General features: G+C 38.3%; 1 protein-coding gene across 2 annotated transcripts in view; it reads left to right on the top strand.

The window, feature by feature from the left end:
• The window catches only part of CDK19 (cyclin dependent kinase 19), a 136,146-nt gene extending 121,055 nt beyond the window's left edge, over positions 1-15,091 (top strand). For both annotated transcript variants that reach the window (XM_074368481.1, XM_074368482.1), the window contains 7 exons: positions 1,509-1,652; positions 1,821-1,890; positions 5,111-5,183; positions 5,789-5,886; positions 6,639-6,717; positions 7,381-7,647; positions 10,744-15,091. In XM_074368481.1, coding sequence (XP_074224582.1) covers positions 1,509-1,652; positions 1,821-1,890; positions 5,111-5,183; positions 5,789-5,886; positions 6,639-6,717; positions 7,381-7,647; positions 10,744-10,875 — 863 coding nt within the window. In that variant the 3' untranslated portion in view covers positions 10,876-15,091. The remainder of the gene's footprint in view (positions 1-1,508; positions 1,653-1,820; positions 1,891-5,110; positions 5,184-5,788; positions 5,887-6,638; positions 6,718-7,380; positions 7,648-10,743) is intronic.
• Positions 15,092-23,451: the final 8,360 nt, after the last annotated feature.

Here is a 23,451-nt window from a genome sequence, read left to right on the forward strand (position 1 = left end):
TGAGCAGTATTATTGTTCTGCACTTTGCTGACGGAGCTTCATGATGACGGTGACCCTCCTGGGTCATTAGGCCTCTTTCATAGCCTCTTAACATGGCAGGTAATAGTGTAATACAAATGGTTTTTGAAGGGATAGGTCCCATTTTCCAAAAGGGTAACTTGTGTGGAAGGAAACCATTCCTGAATGGAGCCAGATGTGTGAGACATTAGTTTATGCTTTTTTTTCATTTGGCAATTTGTTTTATGAAATGGTGTACCAACGGTAATTCTAGCTAATGGAGAGCTTGTCTACAGAATGTTATTCCCATGTTCAGAAGACTGCTAAGCATTGTACTTTTCGATGTTATACCATAGTCTGTGCATTATTATCTTTTTAAAAACATACTTATTAAACAGCATTTAGGTGGGCAAGTAAGAATATATATTTCACAAGAATTAATTCACATGTACATTTGGCAAAGCATTGTGAATATAGTCTTAGAGTCTAAATTATAGTTTTTCAATGGGTAAAATCTAAATAGAATAATCTGTATAACTGGTGATTTGAAGTAGTTAATAAAACTTTTAAAGGTACCGAGCTTTACCCTGGCACATTGGAAGGCTGGGGCAGCGTCTAAATGAATGTTTTCAGATAAGATCTGGTGTCACACAGTGCCTATATATACTTGTATTAATCAGCTTCTAGACCTTACAATTTATTGAAAAAATTGAAGTTGGTATCTTTCAGATAAAAGTTGAGTCTTTCCAAATCGTTTTATGTGATCTGTACTGTCTGTCCAGGCTGACAACTCAGAGATTGTGCTGTCATTATGCATCTGATTGCTTAAAAGGAAGGTATCACCATAGCTGATGACGATACCGTTTTAGTCTATCAAATCTTGAGTATTATGCCCCGTGTCAGATTATCAATTGAATGCTTTGGTGATTAAATTAATACTAATGGTTAGAAAGGCCTTTGCCTATTTGTAAAGTAAATTCATTGCTTGCTCTACTGAGTTTCCCAAGCTTATCTTCTTCAGGAAATTTGTAAGTAAATTTTATTTGGCTTTCAATCTGTTATGTGCTGATACAGCTATTTCATGTCATATATATATTTTCTTAATATACCTATTATATTCTGTATATTGTTTCACTGAAAAGCTTTTTTTAATTTTGCGGATTCTTTTCTAAGTTATGCTTGACACAAAATATTGTATCAATTCCAGGCGTACAACATAATGATTTGATATTTTTGTATGTTATGAAATAATCACCACAATAAGTCCAATTACCATCCATCCCCACACAAAGTTGTTAAATATCATTGACTGCATTCCCTGTGTGTACATCATATCCCTGTGACTTACTCACTTTATAGTTGGAACTTTGTGTCTCTTAATCCTTTTACATATTTTATCTGTTCCTCCATTGTGAAAAGTATTTTTATATGTAGGTTGTGATTATATCCAGAAATTATAACCAAGGAAATGTAATAAATGTGTATCAAAACTTGTTTTTCTTCCTTCATAGATATATGGGCAATAGGTTGCATATTTGCTGAGTTGTTGACTTCAGAACCTATTTTTCACTGTCGTCAGGAAGATATAAAAACAAGCAATCCTTTTCATCATGATCAACTAGATCGGATATTTAGTGTCATGGGGTTTCCTGCAGGTAATGTATTTATATTTTTCCAAAATAATGTTTGAGTCATAATTCAAAAACATTCCTTTTGAAAAGCATATTTTAAGTATTTTTATGTATATTTTTAAGCTAAACTAAGATTTTTATATAAGTAACACATTATTTCCAATAACAATATTCAATATTTTTTTTTGCAAGATAAAGACTGGGAAGATATTAGAAAGATGCCAGAATACCCCACACTTCAAAAAGATTTCAGAAGAACAACGTAAGTAATTCCGTATTACATATAAATAATATTCATTGGTGCATCTAGTCAGTTCTTTTTTCTAACTATCCTTTGAATCTTTGTATTTCTTTCCATCTACCCTGCCACTTTTATAGTCCACACCACTCTCTCTCACCTGGAATCCTGCAGTGGCCTCCTGAGTGGTATTTCTACCTCTAGTCTTCATTCCAGCGCATTGTCTGTACTGCAGTCATTGCCAAAAGCAGTTTGGATCACGTCAGTCTTCAAGCTGCTCTTAATTCACCATTGCCCTCAGTTTCTTAATATGGCTTACAAAGCCTTGGCATCTACCTCACCAGATTCATTTCCTAAACCACTGTCCACTTTGTGCTCTATAGCCAGGACATCATGAATTTGTTTAAGATCCTCAAAATCCCTGAGCTTTCTTTGACCTCTGGGTTTTTACGCATGCTGTTCCTTCAGCCTAGGAGGTACTTTCCTCCCACCTGTTTCATCAGATTAACTCCTGTTTATCCTTTCTCTCCTGAGGAGGCCTCCCCCTCTGCACTCCTCTAACATCCTGTGCTGCTTCTCTCAGCATCCTGATCACTTTGTACTATAGTTGGCTTTTGAACACTTATCTGCCTTTCCCTCTAGAGAATATGGATTGTGCCTATTTTATACAACATTATAAGTATCCTCAGGGCCTGGTACATAGTGCGTGCTCATTAGTTACTTGTCAAATTAAATGAAAAGTGGTTCAAGTAATTGAAGATACTCTAACAGTGTAAAAGATGGAGAAAATTAATGAAGGCACTTAACATTTTATCATAGTATTTAGAGACCAAAGGAAAAATTTTACATAAAATGACAGTTTTTACAATAACCAGAAATAAAAGGAGAGAAATTTTAAAAGATAAATAAAATTCAGTTAGAAAAGTAATAGGAAAATTGTAGAGATAAGAGCCCGTACTTCCTAAGCAAACAATTTTATCCACATAAAAGCAGGCTCCTAATAATAAGACAAAAAGGAATTTATTAAAAATTATCTAAATCTAATACAGTACATACAAGTCACTAAAGTAAAATATAATAAAAAAATCCAGAAAATGTTATTCCAAATGACATAAAAAGTAAAAGAATAATAACTTATTCTCATTGTATCATATCTAAAAAATTACTCAGAGGGAATTAAGAAGGATAACAATAGAAGTTTCTGTAATCTTTGCAAGATGTCAGCTCTTATAGCTCATTAGAAGGCAAGGTGGAAATACGATTAAAAGGAAATCAGTAAGTTGACTTTAAGAATTGAATGTTTGAATAAACATGGTCTGGTAAAATGCTTTGTAATGTATATAAAGAGTTTGAATTACTTTGAAAACTGTTTAGCTCCTAAACTGTAGCAAATCTGGAAGAGGATAATTCAGAAAATGACAAGTAATTCATCTTAGCTTTAATACTAGGAAAAATAAGAAGAAACCACAATGGGAATTGAGTAATAGAATTTCTCAACTTCAAGACATTTTATATTATGATAAAAACAACCTAAAATCTGGAGTTAACACAAGAAATCAGTTGATTCAACATAAAGACCAAAGCCATGCAGACAGACTCCATTTCTACATAAACTTTAGTTTTTTTCTATTACCAAAGATAATGGCTACCTGCCAATAAAAATATTCCTGGTATTGGAGTAAAAATTTTTTTAATTAATACACATGGCAAAGATTTTTTTTTAAATAAAAATACCTAGTGTTGGCAAGAGTATAACAAAATGGGCACTCTTTTATGCTACTGGTGAGAGTGAATGCTTCTCAAATTTTAATGTACCTACAAATCACCTGGAGACCTTGTTAAATGCAAATTCTGATTCAGAACCTGGGGCAGGGCCCGAGAATCTGCATTCCTCATTCAGGCTCTCAGGTGCCCATGCTACTGATCTGAGGATCAGGTTTGTGTAGCAAAGTTCTAGGGCACATAAAAAAGGCTTTGAGGGGGCTCCAATGTGGAGGAGGATGCTGAGGCACCGCTGAGCCTGGCAGCCCTGCTGGGGAGGAGCCTGAGCCAAACCCAGCCTATATTAAAAAATTTTTAAAGGCTTTGAAATGTACATACCCTTTGACCTAATAGGTCTAATAATTTATCTTGAAAAAGCAATCAGAGCAGCCACACATAGCTAGCCAAGTACTTACTATGTGCCAGGCATGGTGCTAAGCCCTTTACCTACATTTTGCCAATGTTCCCCATATCAATCCCATGAGGTAGGTATAATTATAACCCTCATTTTTTTTCAGATGAGGCATCTAAGGCTTTCATAGAGGTTAATTAACTGCCTAAGATCACACAACTGGTAAATGACTGAGTCGGAGTCCAGTGGGAGTCTCTGATTCTCACCTGCTGTACAGTATTATCTCCCTGTGATGTGTACCAGATTTACCTCCAAGGACTGGCATTTTATAGCTATTGTGAAACAAACATCATTGGTAACAGGAGAAAATATACAACCACTACAAGTAATAATTTTAAAGATCATTTGGCAGGGAAAAATGTTTATGAAATAATATTAAGAGTTAGGATAATTTATAGAGTGTAATCCTAATTTTATAAAAACAAAACAAAAATGCCTCTATATTTGTATCATATCTTTGTATAGAAAAAATGCCAGAGGGAAATTATCAAAATCTTGACAGTGTTTTTTATTGCTGAATAGCTTGATTACAAGTGATTTCGATTTTTTTTCTTTGTACTTCTTTATATCACTACATCTACCATAAATATATATTACCTAATTTTTGACCTTTTAAATTTGAAATATTTCATATATAGGAAAGCATATATGATGAAAATATGTAGTCTATTATACAATAATAATAAAATTTAAAATAATAAAATACCCATTTATTCACCCCTCAGCCTGAGGGTTGAGATCCTGACTTACAGGTGCAAAGGTATCTCTTAGAGTATGTACCTAGGAAAGGAACTGCTGGACCATAGAATATTCACATTTTCAATTCTAATCGTTAATGCATAATTATTTTCCAAAGTGACTGTAACAATATAAACTCTTACATGCAGTGTATAAACAATTCTTATTTCTTCACACATTTATGGATATTTGGTCAGGTGTTCCTTTTTAAACAGAAAAAACAATGGTTTAAATTAACACATACCTTATAGGAAAACCAATCTGTAACTTTCTGTTAAAAAATGTAAATTGTGTGAGTGTTCTCACTAATGTTTAACTGTCCTGTCTTTGCAGGTATGCCAACAGTAGCCTCATAAAGTACATGGAGAAACACAAGGTCAAGCCTGACAGCAAAGTGTTCCTCTTGGTAGGCACAGCTCTCACCTGACCCCTTCCCATGGAATTGTTCCAGCTATTCCTCTTTAGAAAGAAAAGAAATTGGCGGATGCTGGGGCGAAATGAAATGTTTTTCTTTTGAGATGCCACCCTTGACTTCTAGCCTTAATTTTTTTCCAGTGGTTTCTCAGCAGAAAAAAAATTAAATTCTAAAAGGGCTTCTATGCTAATGATTTCTGCCAATTTCACATAGATGTGTATAGTATATTAATATTGCAATGAGCTGTATACAAAATGGCATTTGATATTCTATGAGACTTTAATACAAAAATAAAAATGGGGTGGGGTAGAGAGTCACCCAGTTAACCCAAGAAATCAGTTGATTCAACATAAAGACCAAAGCCACGTAGACAGACTCCATTTCTACATAAAATTTAAAGTTTCTATTTATTACCAAACATAATGACTACCTACCATTATGCATGCTTAGCATGCAAGAGGCCCTGGGTTCTATCCCCAGTATCTCCATAAATGAACGAATGAACCTGATTACCTCCCAAAAATTTATTTTAAAAAATCAAAACATTGACTTGTAAATAAATTTTTCATGTGCTATCAATTTATGTGTTATTCTAGCTTCAGAAGCTCCTTACTATGGATCCAACCAAGAGAATTACCTCAGAGCAGGCTCTGCAGGATCCCTATTTTCAGGAGGATCCCTTGCCAACATTAGAGTATGTACCCTTCCTTTTCTGTGTGCTTTGCTCCAGGTTGACGGTGTCGGATCGTGGCTGAAAGCAAGAAAAACACTCGTTATTGAAGTATTCTCCTTTCTTTGTTAATACTGCCTCAGAGAAAAACTAGTCAAGTGAAAGGTCCTGTATTTTGAAAGAGGCAAAACTGTGAAGAGGTGTGAATGAAAACAAGTATTTTAGGAATGGCCATGAATCAGTTTTACAGATAAAAGCTAAAGCTGAGAACAGATGGGATTTTTATAGATCAGTCAGCTGGAACAGTTTACGCCAAACCAGAAGAAAACTAAGATACTAAAATTCTGTGTGTCTGCTGCACCACCAAACCCCTCCATTTCCCCATTGTTGTTACACTCACAAATATAAATTGTGCTTGGATTTATTAGAGGTACAGCTTTACTTGAGGAAAAAAAATTATTTTCATTGTTGACACAAATACAAATTCAGTTATTTTTAGTGTTGATGAAGTTTGAGCGGAGAAATTTCTATGTCATATATGTCAACTAGCTAGCTCCAGTTAAGGTTGGTTATTGAAAATGGCAATTAGTATAAAACTTAGACAACAAATTGTTCTTTTCTTATTGCTTCAGTTAAGTTGTGTTGAAAGGCATCCAGCAAATACCAGCCACAGATGAAGAGTAGGAAATTTAAAAAATAGAATTTTAAATGGACAAGGTCAATGTAGATTTTAGGTCATGACATGAGTTAATTTTTTTTCTTTTTATGATTTTTAGTGTGTTTGCTGGCTGCCAGATTCCATACCCCAAACGAGAATTCCTTAATGAAGATGAGCCTGAAGAGAAAGGAGACAAGGTATACTCTGCACAGTACACCTCCCATCCAGAGAGTGAGGGAGACAAGAGAGAACTCAGGGAAGGATAATTTAATAATTCCTATACATTTAACTGCCTTTTATTGCATAAAGTATGTATTTACCTTATTGTAGATGTACTTGGCAATTTGAAATACGCATTTACAGGTAAATGATCTTCCTGATTTGCTTTATAGTTGATTTTATTTCCTGAGTCTTAATTCTTGCTTTTTGGTTGTTCAGTGTCATTACCATCACTTTATGCAGGCTGCTTTTCAAAACATCATTCTATTCTTTAATCGTAATTGGCCCCTCCCTGTATACCCCTACTTTCCCAAAATCATGATTGAAAAGCGTATGATAGCTGTTTCAATGAGTTGCTGACTATTTCCTGTGTGCCTGCGGTCTTTAGTGGGATGTCTGTGGCTGATTTGGAGGATGACTGTGCAATCTAAATGAACTTCAGAGACGGAGTCCTGTTCAGGGCTCAGTATTTTGACTTCCGGGGATACTGTATTCCTTGGCTGCGCCATTCTCCAGTCACTTGTCACTTTGGTGTTCCACGTGGGTTGCTCCCCAGGTTGGTCAGCAGTCTCACATGCATATCATGTAATGTAAGATTTGATTTAGTTCCATACCAAGCTTCCTTTTTTTTTCTTTATAAGAATCAACAGCAGCAGCAGAACCAACATCAGCAGCCCACAGCCCCTCCACAGCAGGCAGCAGCCCCTCCGCAGGCGCCCCCACAGCAGCAGAACAGCGCCCAGACCAACGGGACTGCAGGAGGGGCTGGGGCTGGGGCCGGGGGTGCTGGAGCAGGGCTGCAGCACAGTCAGGACTCCGGCCTTAATCAGGTGCCTCCAAACAAGAAACCACGGCTAGGGCCTTCAGGCGCAAACTCAGGCGGGCCTGTTATGCCATCAGAGTATCAGGTACTCTCCTGCATTTTGTACTTTTTAGTGTTCATAATGTTAAAAAACAAAATTTAACTGAGTAAATTTTAAAGGTCTTATTGGCTTTATTCAGTGATTCATGTATCGGGTAGCACCTCATCTAGGAAAAAGAAAGCAGCTCTGAAGAGCTGTACAAAATGGATGACTTTTATAGGCAGAAAGAGGTGGGACAAGGAAGTTATTCTAACAAAGAGCTGATTGTGTCAGGCAAGGTCGCCTTCCTTTGGGGGACCACAGGGGTCCATCAGGTAGATTATCTCACCAGTGCTGACCAGGCAATTCCAGACTGACTGGGTAAGATTACATTCTTGGGAGTGGCGGGAACTGCACTTAGGTGAGGTATGAAGTCTTGGTTTGGTGACATGGGCTTAGCACAAGTGACTCCATTGTGAGCCTGTTGTCTCTTGTTTTAACAATATATTTCATGAGACGGGAAGTAGATTTATAATAGATCCTTTTAGAATTAAGTAGTACTTAACTATAAAGTTTGACTACACAAACTGTATAATCCTGTTTCTAGGGCATTATATGAAAGTGAAGATTTTTGTCATTTCATGCAATTGCAAGGTATTTTGTTTCTTGACGTTTGTTTATCCTGAAAGCCTGAGGAGGGAAGGTGAGGCAGGCATCTCCTCCTCAAAGAAAATTTTTCCTTTTACCTTATAGCTGCTTATCAGGTTTGGGTCAGAAAAAGATATTTAGATAAGCAATTGAAAAGAGACTGGGGTGGTGGCTTATTTTGAACAAAGGAAGTGGCATACTTGAGAAGGATTTGCTGTTACTGGGAGAAAATAATCAGCAAGGAGCCACATAAACATAGAAGAGAAAGAGACTAAGATTGAGACTTCTCAGGAACCAATGTTAAATCTCACTAGAGATAATTTTGAGGCTAGAAAATACTGTTTGTTATTAAAATTAAAAAGAACTACAATTATACTACTAATCGGTGAAATTAAAGGAAAAGTGTCTAAGGATTGGTATTTGGAGAGAGGTAAAAATACTGGCGAAAACCGTAGGGAATCCTGGGGGGTGGGGGATGTTTTCAAGTAGAAACAAGCTAAGAAAAGATCTGAGAAGAAGGGAAAAAACTTAAAATTAAAGGGGGTTGGTTAGAACCATAGTCCCTCAGGGAACTGGTGGAGGAGGAGCACTTAGTATAGAGATAATAGGAAACAAAACCACAGGCAAGGAAGACATAAATTCACTGATTAGGAACTGGAATCAAGAGGAGCATTAACAAGAAAGACTAAATAAATAGTTGTCTAACCTGGCTTTACATTTGGCACATCTCAACACATGAATGTGTTTTCACGTAACTACTTGGAAAATTTCTCTTGGAAGCTTCCCTGTAAGCAAAGGAGGCATATACTAGCACTTCTGTGGGTTCCAGTTAAACTAATCAAGGCGTCCGCTGCTCTCCTAGAAGCAGCTCGCTATTTGGACGGTAGTCATGAATGGACCTGCATTTTATTATAAAATTGACTTTATTATAAATAAATAATATTATTATAAATCAATAATATTATTATAAAGTCAATTTTCCCCCTAACATTAGTTTATTCCTATTAGATGAGCAACAAGCCTTTACTATATACTGGTTCATCTTTGTGTTTCTGATTGTGTTACATAGATCTGATCACAGTCAATCATGAACAGTTTTCTTAAATACTGTATTTATTCCCTTCAAATCCAAGAGTTCTTCAAATGCTTTTCTTTGTCCATACAGTGCTGCCTACTTAAAAATAAAACAGCGTGTCTGTGAAATGGGCAGCTACCTCAGCTAGCTAGTTGGAGACACTAGCGTGAGGGGTGAGGAAGTCCCACTGCAGCTCTCACATTATGGACATGTTTGTCTTTATCCAGTATGAAGAAGCTGCTGTGCTGAGTCTAATTTGCTAAAGTAAAAGCAGTCATAGCCAGCCTAGCAGTTGTAGGCCTTGTGAATGGAAAGAACATTTTTTAAAAAATAATAAATTTAAAAATAAAACACAGAATTTGGAATTTGGAAAGGCTTCTTATAGCAACACAACTAGTCAGAGTTATATAGCATAGAAAAGAACTAAGAGGGATTATTTTTAACCAAGACTATCTTACTGCTCCGTTGTCTTGGACCAGATGTTGCAAGTCCAGTTAGGCTGCCCTTTGTGCACTGAGTGGGCTAACCTTACTGATTTGTTCTTCCTTAAACTGCCAGTGCCACCTCAAGGTCATTTACATTTTTAACTCCAAGTAGTAGCTCTTTTATGTATGATCTTTCCCACTTTGCTCATAGGAGGAACCAGCTTTCTGGGCATGGCCAAAGACACTGGTTCCAGCAGTGCTTATATTTATCCAAGCATCGTGTTTTTATTCTATAGTTGAATTTTTCTTTCACATATTTTTTCATATTTGCCCCTGGCACTATGAAGATTAATGTTTCATTTAAGGTAATAAAAATACACAGAATTGAAATACAAATACAATTGAAATACACCTTCTCTTGAGGGCATTTTCACATATGAATTTTTAAAAATTGTAAATATTACCTGACATTTATAAAAACCACTTATTGCTGCCACACCCCACCCACCATCACCTTGCTTTCTCTCGTAGGTGGTATTGCCGATGCCACTCTAGCCTCTACCTCTGAAAACTCTTTTCTTTCAAACATGATTTCTTAATCACAACTTTGTTATTTATAGTGAGAAAATTTACAGCACATCAGTATACATTATGAACATCACCGATTCACTATGCCAAATTGATTATTCTTGTTTGCAAATCTCAGTTATTCAAAGAATAACAAAGCAGAATTAATCAGCAGAAGTTTCCCCTCTACCTTTCATTGCCAGTGTAGCTTATCTCCCAAAGAAATCCAGCCAAATTTCATGCATGCCAGAACATGTGGTTACAGTGGTGGCAGGCTGTGACTTCAAATCAGCAAAATGTATTAACAAACTAAATTAGCTGTCAGCTACCATGGATCAGAACCGGGAGCCTCTGATGAAAATGGCTCATTTCTCCGTCCTGTTGTGATTAACATCTCGGGCCATCCCCTTGCTCCATCGGTAATTCCCTTTTCCTGTTTCCTTCTAGCACTCCAGTTCTCGCCTGAATTACCAAAGCAGCGTTCAGGGATCCTCGCAGTCCCAGAGCGCACTAGGGTATTCCTCCTCATCTCAGCAGAGCGCACAGTACCACCCGTCTCACCAGGCCCACCGCTACTGACCAGCTGCAGCCCAGAGCACAGACTCCAGCAATATGACGTCTGCATTGAAAAGAACCAAAAATGCAAACTATGATGCCGTTTGAAACTCATCCACTTAGGAGGAAAACTATATACTAAGCATTTTGCAGGACTGACTGATGTCTCTTCTTTATTGACTTAAAGAAGATTTTTGTGAAGTTTCCCCAACACCCTTTCCCTGCATGTATTCCATTGTGACTTCTCTGATAAAGCGTCTGATCTAATCCCAGCACTTAACTTCTGTAACCTTCAGCATTTTTTGGAAGGATTTCCTGGTGCACCTTTCTCATGCTGTAGCAATCACTATGATTTATCTTTTCAAAGCTCTTTTAATAGGATTTTAATGTTTTAGAAACAGGACTCCAGTGGTGTATAGTTTTATACTTCATGAACTGATCTAGCAACATAGGTATAAATACGCACCTTTTAAAGCACTACGTTGTTTTGCTCATGGAAGTCTTAAACGGGAACTGTTACTGTCCCAAAGTACTTTACTATTATGTTTTTATTTATCTAGTTTCAGGGAAGGTCTAATAAAAAGACAAGTGGTGGGACAGAGGGAACCTGCAACCAAAAACAGCCTAGATCTTTGCAGTTACTATGCTTTATGCTATGAAGAACTGAAATAGTTTTTATATAATCATCATGGAACTTAGTTCCCAGAATCATCTTATTCTGAATAGTATTCAGTAATTAAAAATTATAATTTTAACCTTCATGTAGCTTAAGTCTACTTTAAAAAGGGTTTCAAGAGCTTTGATGAAATACAGTCCTCTGGTGACCCACACCAGAAAACTGAAGAGAATATGAACTGCACTAGGATTTCTTTAAGGAGTAATGTTGATCAAAGGATGTTTTGCTTCCCCTTGAAGGAAAAGCTTTTAGTGTGTATTGTATATAAAGTTGGCTTCTCTAAAGAAGTATTGGTTTTGTCACATCTGGGTCAGCTTGAATACCTTTCTTACATAATCAAGGGTACTCAAATAGAAGCCTGCAAATTAATCTGCTTTTAAAATAAAGAGCAGTGTTCTCCATTCATATTTGCATTAGGCATAGAGTGACTATTTTTAAAGCATGTTAAAAATTTAGGTTTTGTTCATGTTTAAAGTATGTATTATGTATGCATAATTTCACTGTTGTTACTGAAACTTAATTCTATCAAGAATCTTTTCATTGCACTGAATGCTTTCTTTTGCCCCTAGGAGAAAACTTAATAATTGTGCCTAAAAAACTATGGGCAGATAGTATATGATTATATTAGATAAAGAAATGCACATTTGCGTTTCCATGATCTATGAATTAGAGGCTGAGTTCTTTCTTAGCCAGTGAGTTCTCTCTTAGCCAGCGTAAGGAAGCTCCCCAAGTCACAAGGAAATGTAGACTTAGAGCTCCCACTGTAATGTAAGGGGCAAGAAATTTGTGTTCTTCTGAATGCTACTAGCAGCACCAGCCTTGTTTTAAATGTTCTCTTGAGCTAGAAGAAATAGCTGATTGTTGTATATGCAAGTGATATGCATTTTTTAACTCTTCTTTGTGAACTTATCTACCTGGTTATGATACTCTGGGTCCATATACAAGTAAAGTAAGATTTTAGACAGAAGCCAGTTTACACTTTGCACTATTGATGTGATACTGTAGCCAGCAAGGACCTTACTGATCTCAGCATAATACTGCTTATCAATAACAAAGACTATAAGTAACACTCATCAGTCAACACTGAAGATGAAACAGTTGACATGCTCCATTGGAAATAATTTGTTTGTCTCCATGGTAATTTACCACTTCCATTTTTAAAAATGAGAAGTTAGTAGCCCTCTGCATAATGTAGCTACCTGTACACAGTTCCACCCTGTGCCCTGAAGCCTCACCGTGGTCAGATGCTCACTGCACCCACACCAGGTGCCCAATATCATGCTGGGGGGAAGATACAAAGGGCAAGGCCTTCTTCCTGTCCTGAAGAGCTTATGATGGAGTCTATGACAGGACGCTTTCCTGGGATGACTGGCTTATAAATGACACCATCTTAGAATATGAAGGTCCTTTTGTTTACTTCTAAACCCACTTAGTTATTACTCCAGATTTTGCTCTATAATAAACGAGTGTTATGGAGAAGTTTCTATGCTTATCTACCTTCAAGAAAGCCAGTGATTAAATATCACCACAGGCATTAATATATATTTGAAATGTTCACAGCAGCCTTTCAACAACAATTGGGTGGTCCTTGTAGGCAGAACACACTCTACGAAGTGGTTGTAGGAAATTACAGTGAAAACAGAAGCTCTGTTCCTGCCCTCAAGGAGAGCTTACATTTAGTAAAAGACAAATCCAAATATGTGCAAGAACCAAAATACCACGCCCCTTAATCCCGCATAAACAACTTTAATATAAATTCTTGTGATATGTGCTCATATGATCACAGGACTACCCTGCTTACCGTGTTTGTAGTGAATTTTACTAGCAGAACTGATACAGAAACTGTAAGGGGATTTTATCGGTTGCTCCTGGTGTTCTGTACATAGGACAGCCAGATATCCCCATTACACACATGACAGTTTCTGGTCACTGACTGGTACTGGCCCTTTCCTTCTGTGTTCTTGCCTCAGAGTTGTGATGCCCACTGGTGCCCATTACCCTTTGAAGTAATTCTGGTTCATAATTTCCTTTTATTTGTAAAGGAGAACAAAGCCTTTAAAATACTTATGGGCCCTAAAACCGTGGGACCTTGGAGAGCTGTGAACCTTTCTGAGGCTAAAATTGACCCTTGTGGTCCCCAAATGACCACATTCCTCTTTAAAAATTTACTACTGTCAAGTCCTCTGAGAATGCGGCGGGCAGGGGGGACATCCCCCAGTTTATGGGACTGTCTAAACCAGGGGAGGTTACGGAAGGGAGGAAGGAATCAAAGTGAAGCTTTTCTGCTCTGTGCCACTAATCAGTTTTCGAGTTAGCTTTCTGGTAAGGTGTGTTTGGGAAAAAGGATTCTAGAGTTTCAGGACAGCTGTGCTAAGGGGTAAGTAAGGTAGCTTGGTAGCAGGGCTGACACTATGAGGCTGAAACAATCCTTATGATGAAATAGTTCATGCAGTAACATACAGAAACCAAGGACATGTATATTTTTATATCTGTGTGGTTTTAAAACTTTAGTACTTAGAATTTTGGCCTTCTGCACTACTCTTTTGCTCTTGTAAACACGATTTACATTTAAGAATGGGAAGGGACATTTACCTACATGGTCACTGCCTCATTCCTGATGAAGCAACTGCTAGTTGTATGCCTCTAAAATGATGCTGTTTCCCTGCTAAAGGTAAAGGAGAAGAAAAAGTAGTTGGACAGTAAGACTTGCAGCTTAATCTGCTTTGAATATGTGTATGTAACAGAAACTATACAATGAAGGAATATTCTATGAAAATTAAAAATCCTCAACTCTGTGGTGGTATCTTTCTAGGGAATGGAGACAGGCAGTGAAATGGCGGTTAGACTAAAGGAGGCTTGAAGGATTCAAGTATAAATAATATTTTATATGAAACATAGCTGTTAGGTTTCCTTAATCTTCAAGAATAGTCACAAATATCATAAAACAAAATTCACTGTTTTAGGATTTTTAAAAAAATGTGTTGTACCTAAGGCCATACTTACTCTTCTATGCTGTCACTGCAAAGGAGTGATATGTATGTATTATATGGAAAAAAAATCCTTAATGCACTGTTATCTCCTAAATATTTAGTAAATTAATACTATTTAATTTTTTTAAAGATCTGTCTGTGTAGACACTAAAAGTATTACACAAAATCTGGACTGAAGATGTCCTTTTTAACAACAATTCAAAGTACTTTTTATATATGTTATGTAGTATATCCTTTCTAAACTGCCTAGTTTGTATTTCCCATAATTCCTGTTTTTGAAGTGTACTTGTCCTTGTCTCTTTTTTCAGTCATTTTCTGCACGCATCCCTCTTTATATGATCACAGACATGACTGTGTATGCTTCCCACACGGCGCGCTGAGGTGTGCACTCAGAACCGGCTGACCCCCAGCGAGGCCTGCTCCGGGGGGCACAGGACACGCTACCACTTTGGAGCCAAGTGTTTCCTGCTTTTTGAGTTGTCCTGACATCCTTCCTGAAATGACTGTTAAAACGAAATAAATTACATTGCATTTATTTTATATTCTTGGTTGTAATAAAATTTAATTGACTTTGTTTCAGTGTGGATTTTTTAAGTATAGGAAAAACTCCTGTTACAAGTTTTGGTGTTATAATTTTACGTGTGCTCCTCGAAGCTTCTCAGGGTACACTTGGCCTGCGGAGACACGGCGTCTCCCTGTGAGCCGCAGTATGTTATTTTATTCAGGACGCTTATGATGTCACAAAACTACAGAGGCGAGGCTTGCAAATACCTCAGAAGCAAAGTTACAGGTTTTTAAAACATCTCTAGAGGAGATAACTTTTTTTTTTAAGTGAAAATTAGAATGATGTTTTAAAAAAAACAAACAGGCAGCGATTTGTGGGCACAGTGGCACTAGGAGTTTCTCCTTTTATAAGGACATTCTGTTGTACCTGTCTGCCCTTATAATTTACTTGATGAGTCTTCTGTGGTTATTCCAATGGTCACAGGAATCATGGAGTGAACTGAAGAATGTTTAAGTGACATAAACACAAAACTTCACTTCTATTGAAAATGCATATTGCACATGTCCAAATGCTTCACTGCTTGACACATTGTATATTCAATACTGTGCTACATGTAGGATAGAGCTTCTCTTGCAAAACTATTCTTTGACCACCAGCTGCCTTTCTAACCAACCACCACGGTAAAAGAAAGCAGACAACTGCACAAACCCCTTATCATCCCCGGGAAAAGAACTTGAAGGTACAGGTCTATCTCCCTAGCCAACTGTAAGTTCTTTATGGACAGGGCCTGCGTTTTATTCCTGCTGCACTCCCGGCAGCTAGCCTGATGCCCAGCACAGAGTAGACACTTAATATGGTGAGTCATTAGCATCATTTTTGTACATTGGCATAGAATTCCTGGAACACTGTATTTGTATATGGACCAAGATAAGCCAATGTGTTTTTGTTTTGTGAATAATGAAAATGCTAGAAATAGGCATTACTTTTTCCTTTTTTAAAATTTTATAAATACATTATTTATTATTGAGGTATAGTTGATACACAATATTGTATAAATTTTAGGTGTACAATAGTGATTCACAATTTTCAAATTTTTATATTCCATTTCTAGTTATTATAACATACTAGCTATATTCCCTGTGTTGTACAATATATCCTTGTAGTTTATTTATTTTATACCTAATAGTTTGTACCCCTTAATCTCCTACTTCTATCTTATCCCTCCCCCCCCTTCTCTCTCTCCACTGGTAACCACTATTTTGTTCTCTATATCTGTGAATCGCCTTCTTTTTTGCTATATTCACTAGTGTGTTGTATTTTTAAGATTCCACATGTAAGTGATATACAGTATTTGTCTGTCTCTGACTTACGTCACTAAGCATAATACCCTCGAAGTCCACCCATGTTGTTGCAAATGGCAAAATTTCATTCTTTTTTTTTTATAACTGTGAGAGGGGCATTATTATTGCCCCCATTTTTAATTAATGAAAAACAAGTGAGACAGAGAGGTTAAGTAACTTGTATAAGTCACACAGCTGATAAGCATCAGAGCTAAGCTCCTAACCACTTGTATCAGTGGTTCTCAAAGTATAGTCCTTCGCTAGCAGGATCAGCAGCATCTGGGAATTGTTAGAGAAGCATATTTCTCAGACTCCACCCCATACCACTGTATCAGAAACTCTGGGGGTGGTGCTCAGCTGTGTGTGTTTCAGTGAGCCTCCAGGTGATTCTGATGCATGCCGAAGTTTGAGAACCACTGACTTATATTCTTCACACACGTATTCCCAAATTACCTTCCAAAAAGGCTATCTCAATTTACTTCTTTCAATAGTGTGTGAGAGTGCCCATATCCCTTGGCCTTACCAAAACTCACTGTGAGCAATTTTTAAATTATATACCAATATAACAGACAAAGAATAGTGCCTTATCTCTTTAAAAAGTATTTCAGCCCTCCTTCCGGTGAGAGTCAGGTTCTGTCCCTTCTCCTGCCCTGCTTGGCTTCTTCTTTTCTGCATGGCTTCTGGCTCTACTGAACTTCCATTCTGCAGGTGATTGTGGTTGAGGTTGACCTCAACCATGTGGTGCTTGAGTGTTGAATTAACTCATTCTTTGGGAGTAGGGAGAAGCAAATGGGGTATCTTATGTAACTACAAAAATCTTATTTTGCTTAACGAGCATGAAATAGCCTTTGTTAATGACCATCCTTTCCTAAACTGTGTTTTTCTTGGACCTCTGTACTTCTTTGAATCATTGTGTCAGTATGTTGAAGATCAGTTAGGATGACAGACAGGAGCAGAGATCTGTGGTCACCCCAAATGATAGTTTTGAAAGTGTTTGTGGGGACCTGATTCCCAATCTCAACATTTTTTTTTTTTTTTGAGAGAGGATACATTTCTAATGTCTAAGAGAAAAAACCTTGATTGACCAAGAGTCCCCATTACTCTGTTTCATGGTGTTTCCCATTGTATTCTCACCACATGGCAGAAAAAAACATTGATGTTAAGCTGGTTAAATCTCACAGGGCTAATCCCACTTATGGTCCCTAATAATTATTGAAATGTAATATTTACCTCCACATCAGCCATGTCAACACGGTATGACAGAAAGAACGTGGACTTTGGAGACAAACATAGGCTTGAAACCCAGCCCTTCTACCTCTGAGCTGTGTGACCTTGGATAAGTTACTGAACCTCTCTGATCTTATTATCTATAAAATACCATCTACCTTACAGAGTTTAAGGCTAAATGAGACAGTATGTGGTGTGCCCAGCAGAGTGCCTGGCCCATAGCAGACATCGATAAATGTGGATTCCATTGGTTTTCTCTTCCCTCTGCAATTTCTGCATGCTTGAATATGTGTTTCTTTTGTAAATAATACATTTAACACCCTTTATCTTCTTCATTTTATGGTCTCTCTTTTGACAAAAGATGACATCTACATCTGTGCAGACTACTAGGCTAGCCATTTGAAGGCCAAGGACACCATCCTTCATTCCAGGAAGCACTCTTACAAGCAGAGGGCTATGTAACAAGCATCAGGGTTCAGTTTCTTTAACGAAACTCTATCAAAAAATGAAGGACTCCTTCACTGTGTTTCGGTGGCATCACCCATCACCTCTTTTTTCCTACTTCAACAAGAAGTTCATCATATTGTGTTTCCTTTCCATTTACAGTGTGTTATACCAACGAGAGCAGCTATCATTTCTGGGCAAGCGATTGCAACATGAGGCGGAAGCCACCTACCTAGTCTGGACCCAAAGAGTACATAGTCCCTCCTTTTCTCCACTACAGTTCTCAAAAATTACCAACTCCTGAGTGATCAGATCTCATAAAAGCATGGTCCAGAGATTTGCAAAACTCCTCAACTACCAATACTTTTGTACGATTCATACGGGAAAGATTGCCAGGAACAAAAATAATGCCTGAGTTTTGCCCTTTTAGCCCTTACAGGCTAAGTTTGAAAGGTCCCACTAAGGGGACGGGAGGGAAAAAAAAAGAGAAAGCGATCCTCTATCAGCAGACAGCACAAGGAGTCCCTTGGAGAAGAGCAGCCCTTCGTGGGTGAGCAGTCGGGCAATTCCAGGACTCCAGCCTGCGGGTGAGCGCCACAGCGGAGAGGCCTGATGGAGCTGGAGCAGTCTGGGCCCGAACTCCAAACCAACAAAACAAAGTTCCCTTCCAGAAAATCCAGCATTTAGATGAAACTACTGGAAGTATCATCCAAATTGAGCAAGGCATGGGCAACAAGGCCAAAGGAAAATAGGGGAAAGAGGAGAAGAAGCGGGTCCGGAAAATCCAAAGGTATTTTCCCCACTAAACTATTTGTAGAAACTTACTAAGCTTTTTGAACCATGAGCATTTCCATTTTACTCATGTATCTAAAAATCTTAAAAAAAAAATAACAAAAAACCCTCTATTGATGTTTCAATGGTTTTAAAAGTTCCACACACTTCTCGGTATAAACAAGGAATAGATTTATATTTGCTTCTCCACTCTCACTAGGTCTATAAGAGCTCTTTTGGCATGAACAAGGAGCTTAGCATTGATTATAATACATGTGTGTATACAATGACATATTTGCACTTCATAGGAACTTTCATATGAAGCTGATCCAAAAGAGAGCCACAGATTAAGCGGGGGCTCCTGCCAGCTAAGCTGTGCCAACAGTTCCTGTATAACTGTTTGTCACATGTTCTGTTTCTAGTGAGGGCTGGATAACGGAAAATAAGATGTTAAGCAGAAATTCAGGGTGTATCTCATGCAGTCTCAATACTGTCTGGTGACTTTCTTGTGAAATTGCCCTACATCATTGAGCTATCCTGTTATCATTTTAAGATTTGGACTTGTATCTTAACACCAAGCGGACAGAGCACTTGTTAAAGCAAGGACATACGTTTCTGGTGTCATTCGCCTTTGACTCTCCCAGGGCTTGAGGAATGTTCAGTTACATTGTTAAGTAAGCTATGGAAGACTCAGGCTGGGCACATGAAAGAGCTTTCTAAGTTGAAACTTTTAAATTGGTTAATGACCTAAGTGAGGTCACAAACCCTTACAATTGGAAGCTATTGACCATTATGCTGCTTTTGGGGGTGGTTTAAGTGCCATGTGACTTGGATAGTCTCTTTGGATTGTTCCTGTCCCTGTGTTCTTTGGGAAAACACAATAATAGAAAGGCTGGACATCTTATCTGGAACGCACCCTGGCCAACAGAATTAACTTTCGTTTGCTCCAAAGACTAAGGAATGAAAACAATGGATCTGAAGTCTAGATCTTTTTACTAGATCTAGTTTCAGCAAACAAGTCAGTCTCTGGCCTACCATGGCCACCACACCCTTTCTAATTCAGAGAAGGGAACAAATAAATTCTCCAACATTCTTAGGCTCTTTAAAAAAGTAGCAAAATATTCCAAATTAAAACTAAAATTCTTTTTATAAATGTACCTGCACATAAAAGTTAGTAACACCTAAATCTAACTTAAAATATTGTTACAAAAACCAAATGAATATCCAATATTCAACCCTGTGTCTCACAAACAGATGTATCATGCAACATCACTTCTGTTGGATTGTTTGTAGATTTTCACTAATGAAAGTTTACATGATCAAATACATCTGAAAATGTCTTGGTTAAACACAAAGTATAGGCTTTCTCAGAGCCTTTATTATGCTAATGACACTGAATTTCCAGGAAGTGATATAGTGCACCCTTTTCCATACTTATTTGACCAAAGAACTATTTTTTCCTGCATCTCAAGAGAATGCTCTGTAAAAAACAATTTGGAAACCCCTGGTTATGGCAAACACTACTGTTGCCCTCTGCACAGCTTTCCCCCGCTTTCTCCTTGCTGTCAGAAGCCCAACTGGTTCACTCCATCCAAAGTGGCTGTCTCCTGCTATGGATATTGATTAGACAAAATCCATCACATTCGATCTCATTCCCTAGGCTAAGCCACTGATTCAAGCATGAGCATGTAATACAATTTTGGCCAATAAAATCTGAGGGAAAATCTTCTGGGGGTTTCCTAGAATTTGTTTCAAGCTTAAAAAAATAATCAAAACACTAATATTCCATTTTCTATGTCTAAACTTCAGCATATGAGTTGGCAACTGTGGCTGCCATCTTAGGACCACAAGGGAGCCAGCCTCAGAGGCCACGATGAAACACCCAGGATCACTGAGATGAAAGATGGAATGAGCTGGGATCCTTGAGTGCATCGAATCATCGATTTCACCCGCCCTGGAACTGTCCTATCTCTGGAATTTTCTTCTGGGGCAATGTAAATGTCCTTATTTTTGAAATCAACTTCTTTTTTCTCACTCTCTCTCTTTCTTTTTCTTTCTTTCTTTTTCTTTTTTAATATTTTTAGTCAAAATCATTCAGATATGGGGTCTAACTAGTCAGACCCTTAATGCCATTGACATAAGCACAGAACATTCAAAGTATGTGTTTGGAAATGTTAGTTGTTAAAAAGTAGCAGCTTATTTCAAATTAAGTATCTCCTACCATTATTACCAGGGTCTACAATGAAATCCATTAACTATCCAATGAAATCCCTCGGAGCCTCTTAGGAAGCAGAACATGCACAAAAGCCTCGTGTCTCTCCGTAGCTGCCTGGCCTGTGCTGCACAATGTGTGGGCTAAGACTATTCTCTTTGCATTCAACAAATTTGCAGAGTCCTCCCTAACTGCAAAGCCCTGGGCAAGTTCCCTTCCCTAAGCCCTCCTCTGCTATGAAAGTCCTGTCTGAGTCTCATTTCTGTGAAATCTCCCTAATTCCTGCAGCCTCCACTAAGCAACCTTTTTAGGGAATTCTTCCTAGATGCTCAGTCTGAACCATTTCTTTGGCATTTAATTGTACTCACTCCATATTTTTTTCTTGTTAATGTTTTATCTTGGCCCCCATTGAATGAAAGTAGTAGAGAGAAAATGGAAGTGAAATGAACTTGTGTAAGTTGATGGTTCTCAACTCTGTCAGACCAAACACCCCATTTTTATATGAAATATTTTTGTAATGCCATTTATCTATCATGAAATTCACAGAGAAGGTAACTGACTGACACATATAATTCCAAAATATATCAGTACAATGCCTAGTTGTAGTACAAAAGAGAATAAGAAAGTAACTTATGATAAAGTAATATGTATTTCAATATGTAAATGACTGACATAACTGCATTACACTAGAAGCCACAATGAACTAGTGCAGACTGATACAAGGTGTTGTATTACGACTCAAACACCGCACATCATGGTGCTACCAAGCCCTTCTGGAAGAACTGCAGTGACAAGCATCCCCAAGGAGGAAAGAAAGCGCCCTCCAGGTGGCACATCCTCCTCTTGCAGGCAACCCATGAGAGAGGGCCTTGTGAGCCTGGACACAGAAGCTGGAGAGCTGACAGAAGATTCTCTGACTTCAAGCTTAAGAGGCGAAAACCATGATTCATTTCTTTTCAAAACACTTCTGACACCAAATGTGTAGGGTTTTGACACCAAGCAATTCTCTAGCTCTCTGTTGACACAAACTGGGTGTTCTACAATTTAATTCAATTCTGACAGTAACTACCTAGTGTTAGTGAAGTCCCCACAGTTGGAGGACTCAGTCCCACAAACTGTCCCCACTTCAGAGCCAGCTGTATGTCTGGGCCTTTTACACTTCTGACTGATTGGTTACTAATCAGGGGTTCCCAGACCCCCTACTCAGGCTTGATAATGTGCTAGGATGGTTCACAGAGCTGTTACTTATATTACCAGTTGATTATAAAGGATACAACTCAGGCACAGCCAAACAGAAAAGATGCACTGAGCTAAGTATACTGCTGGGGTGGAGGGGTGGCTGTGGAGCTTCCAGGCCCTCTGGGCACATCACTCTCCCAGCACCTTGGTGTGTTCCCCAACTCAGCTTTCCAAACCCTGTTCAGAGTTTTTATGGAGGTTCCATTAGATAGGCACGATTGATTAAATCATTGGCAATTGGTGATGAATTCAATTTCCAGGCTCTTTCCCCTCCCCAGAGGTTGGGAAGTGGGACTGAAATCAAGCCTTGGGCCTTCTGGTGACCAACCTCTACCCTGAAACTATCCAGGGGCCGCCCAGCCACCCATCATCTCATATGTACGAAAAGACACTCATCACTCTCGAGATTCCAAGTGTCTTAGGAGCTCTTATGTCAGGAACCAGAGACTAAGACTAAGTACGATAATAAAAGATGCTCCGATTGCCCCTATCCCTCCAAAAATTTCCAGGGTTTTAGGAGCCCTGTAGCAGGAACTGCCACATAGATCAAACACGTATTTCTTATTTTATTACAATATCACACTGATGTATTCACCTCATGGTTCGATGACCTGGGAGCCAGTGTCTGGGTTAGAAAGACTCAATTCCTCAGCCAAGTTCTGGTCCCCTGACTATGCTCATATCTGTCTTGTTTTATCTGCCTTGGCTCTCCTTTCCTGTTCTTTCATGGCTGACCCACCCCCAGACCCATCTGATAAATTTATTTATTTGGACACTCACTATATTCCATCTGGCATCTAAAATTTATTTAGACGTAGACTATATCCCACAGAAGTTTCTGGGCCTGGGAGCTACTTGTGAGTATCTCCTCTTTTATCTATTGACAGTTTACCCACATAGAGTAACATTTGTTCTCACATTTCTGGTTCCCATGGCAGCCCACTTGAGCCTGCATGTACAGACAACCTCCCCCTCTGGATAAGCCCTGGGTGCGGGGGGCACAAAACACGTCTGGGTCAGGCAGACCTGGGTCACGGCTTCTCCTGACCAGTTGTGTGTGCGTGTTTGGGTGAGCAGTTTCTCAGAGCCTTGTATACTAAACTGTGAAATGAGGATCGTAATACTTACGTCACAGGGCTAATACAGTGACCAAATAAGATGAGGTGTGGTCAGCATCTGGCTAAGATGTTATTGGT

This window comes from Camelus bactrianus, chromosome 8 (assembly GCF_048773025.1).
Source record: "Camelus bactrianus isolate YW-2024 breed Bactrian camel chromosome 8, ASM4877302v1, whole genome shotgun sequence".
Lineage (NCBI taxonomy): Eukaryota > Metazoa > Chordata > Mammalia > Artiodactyla > Camelidae > Camelus > Camelus bactrianus.